Source organism: Pelobates fuscus, chromosome 2, assembly GCF_036172605.1.
Source record: "Pelobates fuscus isolate aPelFus1 chromosome 2, aPelFus1.pri, whole genome shotgun sequence".
In the NCBI taxonomy this organism is placed as follows: domain Eukaryota; kingdom Metazoa; phylum Chordata; class Amphibia; order Anura; family Pelobatidae; genus Pelobates; species Pelobates fuscus.
The window spans coordinates 421,479,614-421,490,605 of NC_086318.1; the positions used below are offsets into that span (position 1 = coordinate 421,479,614).

The 10,992-nt window shown below is 41.3% G+C and overlaps 1 protein-coding gene across 1 annotated transcript in view; it reads left to right on the forward strand.

Moving 5' to 3' along the window:
- Window positions 1–10,767, forward strand: part of NDUFAF5 (NADH:ubiquinone oxidoreductase complex assembly factor 5) — a 43,690-nt gene extending 32,923 nt beyond the window's left edge. The window contains exons 10-11 of the mRNA XM_063441511.1: window positions 7,954–8,036; window positions 10,560–10,767. Coding sequence (XP_063297581.1) covers window positions 7,954–8,036; window positions 10,560–10,655 — 179 coding nt within the window. The 3' untranslated portion in view covers window positions 10,656–10,767. The remainder of the gene's footprint in view (window positions 1–7,953; window positions 8,037–10,559) is intronic.
- Window positions 10,768–10,992: the final 225 nt, after the last annotated feature.

Genomic DNA, 10,992 nt, shown 5'->3' on the forward strand with positions numbered 1-10,992 from the left:
CAGTGTGTGTGTATGAGTGCAGTGTGTGTGCATGAATGCAGTGTGTGTGTGTATGAATGCAGTGTGTGTGCATGAATGCAGTGTGTGTGTATGAATGCAGTGTGTATGAGTGCAGTGTTTGTGTATGAGAATGCTGTGTGTATGAGTGCAGTGTGTGTGTATGAGTGCAGTGTGTGTGTGTGTATGAATGCAGTGTGTGTGTGTGTATGAATGCAGTGTGTGTGTGTATGAATGCAGTGTGTGTGTATGAGTGCAGTGTGTATGTGTGTATGTGTGTGTGTGCAATGCAGAGTGTGATGCAGAGCCTTGGTGGGGGTGGGCATTTTTATTTTTTAATTATTATTTTAATATTTTTTTTGTTTCATTACATTTTTTTATTATTATTATTTTTTTATTTTATTATAATTTTTTATTTAATTATTATTTTTATTTTAATATTTTTATTTTTTTTATTATTATTGCTATATATAATTTTTTTCGTCCCCCCTCCCTGCTTGCTAGCTGGCCAGGGAGGGGGGCTCTCCTTCCCTGGTGGTCCAGTGGATGGGCACTGTGTAGGAGGGGGCTGTGGGGGCTGCAGAGAGATGTTACTTACCTTTCCTGCAGCTCCTGTCAGCTCTCTCCTCCTCCGCCGGTCCGTTCAGCACCTCGGTCAGCTCCCAGTGTAAATCTCGCGAGAGCCGCGGCTCTCGCGAGATTTACACTGTGAGCTGACAGAAGAGCTGAACGGACCGGCGGAGGAGGAGAGAGCTGACAGGAGCTGCAGGAAAGGTAAGTAACATCTCTCTGCAGCCCCCACAGCCCCAGTCTGTATTATGGCAATGCAAATTGCCATAATACAGACAATTGACTCGAGTATAAGCCGAGTTGGGGTTTTTCAGCACAAAAAATGTGCTGAAAAACTCGGCTTATACTCGAGTATATACGGTAGATGGGGATATCCGACTAAACTATTAATATGGTACAAAGTCAAGACGGAAGCCATACTGGAACCGGAGGTTGGCATGGCGAAGCTGAAAGAATGGGGCCTACACCACAACATGGGCCAGAACTCTCCCACGCGCATACAGCCGAAAAAGTTGAGAGCTGAGTGGATGATGGCGGGAGCAGCATCGAAATCCCCAGCGCGAAAGGAGCAGTGAATCTACGACCCCAAATGCCCATCCAAGGGCCGCTCTATTCACTTGAGTATCACATGCTAATCTAACTGTATAATTTAACTGTGTTATCTTAAATGCACAACTACTGTCGGTACAAACCTCACCCATTAACGGCTTAAATGTTAGCCCACAGGCTATGTACCCTATACTAGAAATTACTCAGGCTAATGTATAATTACGCTATGTTATCTTATGGGTACACATAATGTCATTACAAACTTCACTCAATAACGGCTTACTTGCTGGGCCACAGGTTAAGTACCCTATACTAAAGAACGACTTAGACTAATGTATAGCTTCACTATGGTATCCTGCAATTAATGTCGTTACCAATTTTATTCTACAACAGCTTAACTGTTAACCCACGAGTTATGTACCCTATACTAGATAACAGATTAAGGCTATAATGACGCGGTTAGCACCGCACGCTTAACAAGATGCTCAACCCCTTTTAGTCTGGAATGGCTCATCGATTCAACAGTCTTACACAGGCTAGACTTCGGTGGAGACTCTGACCCACCCCCTGTTGCCCATTTTTGAGGGATGCCGATCTCTCACCTGTGGCAAACTTTATCCCTGTGTACAACACGGGATCCCCTAGGTTTATCCCCTTTTAAGTTAATTCCGAGTTTGAATTTGTTTGTGAAATTTGTGTTACCATGCTTAGTAATGTTTCTTGATGTTATGCGATATGTGAGATTCCCCAGATATGCCACACACGCCCCATGGGTTAAAGACCACTTCCCCCTCTTTTCACACCCACTCAAGCACAATCGCAAAATTGGCTTCACACACGGCCCCCCTGGTCAGCACAACACGACCTACAGGTACGAGGTGATAAACGGCTACACATTTCGACACCAAAATGTCCCTAGCAACGCTTAAAATCTACTCCCTAAACGTAAAAGCTAAACAGCCCACACAAAAGGCGCCTTCTCGCTCACGAGATGCAGAAATCAAAAGCGGCAGTTATCTGCCTCCAGGAGACGCACCTATGTGTCCGCAAACCTCCTCATATACACTCCAACCTCTATCACCAGGCATACCATGCTTATTCACCCCACAAATCGAGAGGGGTTGCCATCCTTTTCCACAAAGATTGGGTCTTTCAAGAGACTAGTAGATATACAGACAAAGAAGGGAGACTGCTAATTCTAGTAGGGAACTTAAACAGAATGCTGATTACAATAGCTTCGCTATACGCCCCAAATGAAGCCCAAATTGCGTCATTCGCAAGTCCATGAATCAAATCAATAGAATTAAACAGGGCCACACGATAGTATGCGGTGACTTAAATTGCTCACTGAACCCTGATCTCGACATACAACGGGAACACCACAGACCCCCTACTACACAAGCGACTGCAATGAGCGCCAACCTACGCAAATTGATGTTTCACAACAATCTCTATGATACCTGGAGGTCTATGTACCCGAGGGAGAGGGATTACACCTACTTCTTACAGGTACATAAAACATACTCAAGGATTGATTTATGTCTGGCCGATTAGATGACCCTAAATAACATAGAAGAGATACAAATAGGGCAGCGGACGTGGTCCCTTTATTTAGCAAGGGGCAGGGGGAAATGGAGACTTAATGAGAGCCTATTAGATGATACACACATATTAGACAACATAGTCAAAGAAGCGACCGAATACTTCACCCTAAACACCTTAGACTCCACCCCGACTTCAACCGTATGGGTCGCACACAAGGCGGTTCTACGTGGCATAGTCATAAGAGAAGGGTCAAAACTTAAAAAAAATACTAACGAGAGATGCACACTCTTACAGCAAAAACTGGCACCCCTCGAAACACGCAACAAGTCTAAGCCATCAAAATCTTTGACATCACAAATCGCCGAAATACAAAGGGAATTGCATGGTCTACAACTCCTGACCACCAAAAGGTGGATGAGATCCCTCAAGCTCAAATTTTACACGCAGGGAAACAAAGCAGGCAAAACATTAGCCAACAAATTGTAAGCCAAACAATTACAGACCAAACTTCCCTATATCGAATCCTCCACGAAAGGCAGATTGTATAACCCCCTAGACATTGTTAATGAATTAGCACAATACTATGATAAACTATATAACCTAAACCGAGACCCCACCTACTAATGCTTGCATAGAGGCCTTTTTAACTGACATTTCCCTACCACAGCTTTCACCACAAGCCTGTAAACAATTAGACAACCCGTTCACGGAAGAAGAAATCCGTAAAACCATTATGTCCCTACCCAAACATAAGGCGCCTGGCCCAGACGGGCTCTCCAACTATTATTACCACAAACTAGCGGCAATCCTGACGCCACACCTCACTAATTTATTCAATGACATAAAACAAACAGGAACACGTCCAAAGGAGATGCTAGAAGCACACGTAGTCACCCTACCTAAACCAGGCAAACCACCCACTCATTGCGAAAACCTAACAATATCTTTATTAAATGCGGACATAAAATGATATGCAAAATTGGGGGCATCACGGCTGAAGCACCACCTCCCCAACTTGGTGTCTGGTGAACAGGCGGGGTTTGTCCCCGGTAGACAGGCAGGAGACAATACTAGGCACTTCATCAATCTAATCAACTGGGCCAACACGAGTAAACAATCAGGCGTAGTTCTTGCGCTAGACGCCGAAAAGGCGTTTGATCGCCTGAACTGGCCGTATATGGAAGCCACACTGCTCAAAATGGGGTTCACTCACCTATCCCTGAGCGGAATTAAGGCGCTATACCAAGCTCCCTCAGCCAAAGTCTTCAACTCTGGCTTCCTGTCGGACCCATTTCACATAAGCAATGGCACACGCCAGGGCTGTCCACTGTCTCCACTGTTGTTCATCCTCTGCCTTGAACCACTCATACAGCACATCAAACACGACCCAGAGATAACGGGGCTAAACACCCCAGTTGGGACCCAAAAACTAGCCCTCTTTGCGGATGATGTACTCGTGTATGTCTCAAACCCATTACAATCCATCCCAAAACTGATGGACCTACTTCTCCGGTATGGACAGGTTTCATACTATAAGAATAACCTCAAAAAGACACAAGCACTGCCTATAAACATTCCTCAGCACGTAGCGCAGACACTCAAAAACTCACACCCCTTCGATTGGAGGAAAGTCTCCATAAAGTACTTAGGTATCAATTTGACCAAATCGATCCAACATCTACCCAAAGAAAATCACACCCAGGTGGCCCACAAACTACAAGCACAATTAGACAAATGGCAAGATCTGGAAATCTCATGGCTGGGAAGGGTGAACACTATTAAAATGATGGCTTTACCCCACGTCTTATACTTATTCTGCACCATACCCATAGCATTAAACGATAAACTACTACATAAATTCCAAAGTATTTTCAACGCCTACATTTGGAAAAGGAAACCACCGAGAATAGCAAGACACTTAACATGGCTAACCCCACACAAAGGCGGTCTAGGTATCCCAAACATAAGAGCATACTATAGGGCGGCAATCCTGGCTCAGGGGTTAGAGATACTATCCCGTACCAACCAACCCATATGGGCTTCCCTAGAAAATGCTTGCATTCACCCACTTACGATACAATCTACCCTGCAAGCACTCACGCTATGGGACGCAACCACAACTTGTCCACTACAAAACACAAGATTCCTACTCAAGAGTTGGAAGAAATGGGCCGGCCCACTCATGGCTACAGACAACATTTTATATTTTTCCCCTATACAAACAATATCAGAGCTTTCCGACAATATACATATGACACCCTGGAAACAGAAAGGCATACTAACAATAGCTCAACTGTATACGGAGGAAGGTTTAAAACCATTCACGTTGCTTCAGCAGGAGTTTACACTCCCTTCCAGAGACGTGTTCACTTACCTTAGAGTCAAGAACATCTTACACACCCTACATGTACAACACTGTGACGAAGCACGGCTAACAAACTTTGGCCAACACTGTATAGGTAAACACCCAAAAGCGAAATCCTTATTCTTGTGCTATTCGGCTCTCAACGACAAAGACCCACTCCTTAAACACAAATATATGCTAATATGGGAATCGGAACTTAACATAAACATCCCACTCCCATTATGGTTACAAGCTATGCAAACAACCAAAAAAGTATTCCACAGCATGTCACATTGGGAAGCATATTGTAAAATGGTTATGCGGTGGTATCTGGTGCCGTCCAGACTGGCTACCATGTACAGGTCAACATCACAGATCTGCTGGAGGTGTGACATCTCCAAGGGCGACATGAAACACATATTCTGGGACTGCCCCATGTTGAAAGGGTTCTGGATAACAATAGGGAAAGCCATTAAACTGCTAGCGAACCACAACATCCCACATAAGCCAGAATGCTTTCTGCTGCATTTGTCCCCGGAATTGCTGTCAGATAAATCTAAACACGTCCTCCTACAAGTCTTAACGGCTGCTAAAACCAGTATAGCCAGTCACTGGAAGAAGAAATATGCTCCGACACCACTAGAGGTCTAGGACAGGATCGACAGTGTAGCAATGTATGAACGTATGGCATACAAAATGCAAGGCCAACTGGAATCCTACTCCATACACTGGGCTAGTTGGCATATGGCCCGCACAGAGATCATACGCATCCATAGCACAATCAAATAGCAGCCACTAAACCGGGCGAGTTAATCCCTTCAATAGGCACCTCAGTCAGGGAAAAAGCAACCCTACAACCGCACTTGAACACGCATACAGCTCGCACACATCTGGTTCTCTCATGTTTCTCCACTGTTATAGAAGGTAACACGTGTTATTGAATTGCTTAGTTAATGTTAACTCACCCTACGCTTCCCCACATCCCATACTCCTACCTCTTGACCTATGAATATGCACTGTAGCTAGATGTTCACAGTAAGTCCGCACACTGGACATTGGTCAAATGCGCCTAACCACATTCTCACTGAGCCTCCCGAGCAATAATGCTTTGATCAATTGCCGAAAGAACAACATTGACACAATGCTAGTCTGATATCGCATAATGTGTTGTATATTACCCATATATATATGTACAGAACGACCAATGAAGAATGTACACGCTATTTTGATATGTATAAGCATATTCATTAACCTAACCCTTCCCTTCTCTCTTTTCTGTACCCCCTGTTATCATTTTCGTTTTTTGTGACATAACTCAATAAAAATGAAACATTGAAAAAAAAAAAAAAAAAAAAAAACGAAAAAAATGCTGTGATAAATAACATGTTTTTTATTTTTTTTTTATTTCCTGTGCAAGCAGTATTTTAAGGGTTGGGTGCTCTTTTAAAGGGGCAGTCCAGGCTCCACAACCACTGCAGCACACTTTAGTAGTTATAATGCCAAATACCCTGGGATTGGCTTACAGTCACAGGTCAAGTCATTTTTTTGCAGTTTGTCACTTGCCTGTGGTATGGGCCTCCCTTTCTAATATATCTGAAGAGAAAGTTCACTTTCCATTTGAAGTATATCTGTTTTGTCCCTATTTGGGAAATAAAATAGTCTGAGAGTGTGGGCTTATGTTCTCAGTTGGTGGAATTACAGTCACTAATCTGAAGAGAAGGCTGCAGGTGCTTGGGGTCTCAGGTAAGTGTCAGAAAACTGTTTGAGTACTTACTGTGGGATGGCGCCTGGAGACTCCTACAGCAGACTGTACCAGGACTGTCCCTTTAATTACTATGTTCAGTAAGTCTGCCTTGTATTGACTTGTCATCACATTTCACTTTCTTTATGGGTTTATTACATTTAATGATTTTTTAATGATGCATATTGATTTATTATTTTCGAACATTTTACTTTATCTGGCTGAGCAGCCATGTTGGGTCAGACTTTGCTATTGTCTGCCCATCTGCTGTTCAGCCTAACTTTCCTGCTGCAACAGTTTCACACAGAGCAATCACAGCATTACTCTATGTGCGTTTCATTCCAGCAGTAGGCATCGCTGTCACTGTGTGCCTGCCTGCTCTCGCCCCTGCAGCTCTTCCACAGCATTTAAAAACCACATTTATTTAATATTGCTGTTTGTTCCCAGTCTATTCCCTTCTAGTTTGGTCAGCCTGGGTACAATCTGTGTGTGCATGCCCTCAGTGTGTGAGAGTACTTTCTGTGTCTATGCCATACTATTATCCCTCCTGTAACTTCTGGAAATTGATGACCTTCATTTGCTGAGGGAGGGAAGTGATCACAGAAGAAAAGAAAATCATTGAGTTGCAAAGTTCCATTAAATGTAATTTAAAAATAAAATGTGAGATGTGAAAACAGTTGTTCTTTGAAGGCACCTAGATCACTTTTTCTTAATGAAGTTGTATGGGTGCAATATCCCTCCAGTTTCTAACTCTGCAAATGAAAACATTACTGTCCTGCAAGAAAGGCAATATTTACATTGCAGTGTTTAAATACCTCCACCTCTAGTGGTTGACACTCAGACAGCCACATGAGGCGCTTCCGCAAAACATGGGACATTATTATTATTATTTATATAGCACCAGCAAATTCCGTAGCGTTGTACAATGAGACCATCTGATTGGTGCAAAGTGGTATTTTTTCATGCATGCACACATTCCTATAGGAAAGCATTGGATTGTACTGTTAGCACCATTTTATTCCAAATATGCCCCCTCTCTTGTTTCTAGTAAGCTACAATCTGCAAGATGAGCCATAGCTTTTCTTTCAGAATTCTAATTTCAAACTGAATTCTAGAAAACGATGGTCATATTCACCCAGCAGATATTTGCCTAGTGTACCATTTCAGTCTTGTCTCAAAAGTTCTCAACTGTTTTCCCATTTTGTAGAAATGTATGGCGAGAAGGATGGGACTGTCCCAGCAACATTTGAGATCTTTTATATGATTGGATGGAAACCACATGAATCACAGGTAATTACTGGAGATACCGTCACTTCTCAGAAGACACATTTGATTGCTGGCTTTTTAACAGCTTCAACCATAAATCATAGTTCAGTTGAAACATCAGAAAATCTGTTACGTTCGTGTATGCTTACCAGAGTGTCAGTGAAGTAATTTTAAATGAACACTATAAAAAATATGCCACATTTGTGATTTTTAAATTCTGGTGTGGAGCGGTGTATTTTAAGATCTTTTTCTTAAAGGAGAAGGTCATGTAACATTACATAATTATATTTTAAGATGTTGTGGTTTATGTTAATGGATGTTAGTTTAAAACATGTCGACATTCTTATTCCCTCTAATCTTTGTTGGTCTCATCACTAAATATATACCGGTATATATAAATGTTACTAGACCGCCACCCCCCAGCCTTCGTTCTGTAGGGCAATTCATCAAAAACCCTAAAAACTTTTAAATCAAAGGACTAGAGCCATTGAAATACTGCATAATAGCAAATATTAATGTATGCAGAGAAGGAATATATTCATTAGAATACTCCCCATAGAATTTTTTATATATGCAAAACAAATCAAAAGTTAAAGGGAAGCAACGGTAGCACTTTAGTTTATAAAAGCAGTAAGATGAGATTTAAATGAGTTTTTCTTTGCCGAATGGAAGAAATCAGTATTTAAATATGGGAATAAAAAACAGATGTGCAGTTACACTATGAGACATAAATTCCTCTAGAAATTAAATGTTTTTTGATTTAAAGACGTGAAGATAAAACAAAACATATTAATAAGATTTTGTCCATATTAAAAAATATTTTAATTTAACAAGTCTCTTGCATCCCCTATTATATAAATCATATGCTACAACATTGAAGAACTTATTGCAAAGAATCATTGGATAAACAAAATGTTGGTGGCTTCCAACTAGCTGCTCACCACAGGCGAGATCAGCAACATTTTAACTCGTAGAGCAATATTCACTAAAGGGGGATTTGTCGGGATTCAAAGTGAATTTCAGGTTTTAGGGCAAAATAACAAATTGAAAACAAAACAGATTTTTTTCCAATCAGGTTATTGTTGACTAAAATTTTAAATAAATTTTCAGTAAGTTTTAATTGTTTTTGAAATTCTTTATTTTGGTCGACATTTTCAAAAACATTGAATATGTTTGCTAAACTTTAGCTTGAAGGTAACCGTATTTGACAAAAGCATTGAGTATGTTTGCGTAACATTTGCATCGATAGAACAGTATTAACAGATACCTTAACATAGTTTAGGGGGATATAAACACAGGGTACAGTACCATCAGTAATTAAGTAGGTTTGTTCCTACATTCGTATTGTTGATGAGTGACAACCCTTGTCCGTATCTCAGCCATCCTCTTTTGCGTGGTTCAGTAAATTTTAAACTCATGACAATTGGCTTTTTAGATTCAGAGAATCACCTTGTGAATACTGAACAATGATGCTCCAGCTCTGGCAGTTCCAGACGGTGTGAGAAATGTTCAATACTGATGCAGAAGCACTGTCTACTTTATGAATTCCCCAGAATGAAGGGGGAGTAGGCTTACAATTTCGGGGAATCTTCATGATTTTTTCCCATGTGCCCATAGATCGCACCATAACAACTACAATAAACTGCAGGTGTTATGGCATTTGCATCATCTGTTAAAATAAATGTATTTATTTTATTGTCCTCCTCCCCTTTTTATGCTGTCCCTTTTTAAAAGGGAATTATTGTAAAACGTGTGTGTGTGCCGGAGCTCCAGTACTCCATCTGAGTATCTCCGTCAACATTCTCTCTCACTGGAAAAGAAAGCTCTAAAGTCATTATATCCCTTTCCCCAAACACCAGGCGACACTTGGTGGAAAGGAGTCCTGCTGACTCCAGAGAAGAGGGCTCCCCCTGACTCTGTGCACTTTGATTGTCCTTCATCTTCCCCGTCTCCCCTCCAATTAGCGCTCTCCTGGGGGACTGGGGAGCTGAGCGGCAATAAGTGTAAGTTGCACTAAGCAGCCACCTCATACTTTTCCGATCTTGAATTCCAGGTGAAGACATGGCTGCCCTGGTCCCCAGAGTAGTCCCAGGGATGGAAATTGACCACTTCACTGCATGGGGATGGATGGATCAGGGAAGAGAGTCGGGGAGACTGATTATGCTCTTTTAGGGGGGAGTGTGACCAGAGCAGGCTCCATCACAATGTGATGTTACCTCTAGATAAGGACGCTCTTTATTTGTTACAGGAGAGACCCAACAGATATAACACTAATATATTCCACTTTGCAGGAAGCACCTTTTCAGCTGTAAATGAGTGCATTTGCAGTTTAGGTATACCTCTCTACTCACTGCCATTAAACAAGTCAAACATTCATCGCCCTTTATGTTAAATGAATCAAATCTTTTTCAGGCCATAAAACAGCATCAACCTCCATTACTTATAATGCAAAGCATGAGATACTGAATGATTTAATTTAGTTTTAGAGCCATACCGGAATTTGTAAACAGGTTTGGAATACGCATTTTTCTCATTTTCTGTTTTCAGGCCAAGCCAGCAAAGAGAGGATCTGCATCAGCGTCATTTGCTGATCTGGGAAGAGTAAATGAAATTATCTCGAATATAAAGGGAAAAGAAAACTGAACTCCGCTGCAATTGCTCTTTGTTCTATATTTTATTTAAAAAAAAAAAAAAAAAAAGTATACTGTGTATTTTGTAATAATTAGAATAAATATATAGAAAACGCAAGCCAAAAGATCATTTGTGTTTTTTTTGTTGTTGAAGCAAGGTAGAACAAGTTCAATGCGTGCTCTCCTATAGTGCTCATCACTCTCAGCCAGCCATATGTTGGCTATGGATAATAGTTATAGTGAATTAAAATCTGGGGAGAGGCTAATTGGTTACAATGGTAAGAAAGGTTTGACAGTAAAATATGGTCATGTAAACAATACTACTTTAAGAAATTCTCCTATTGATGTCT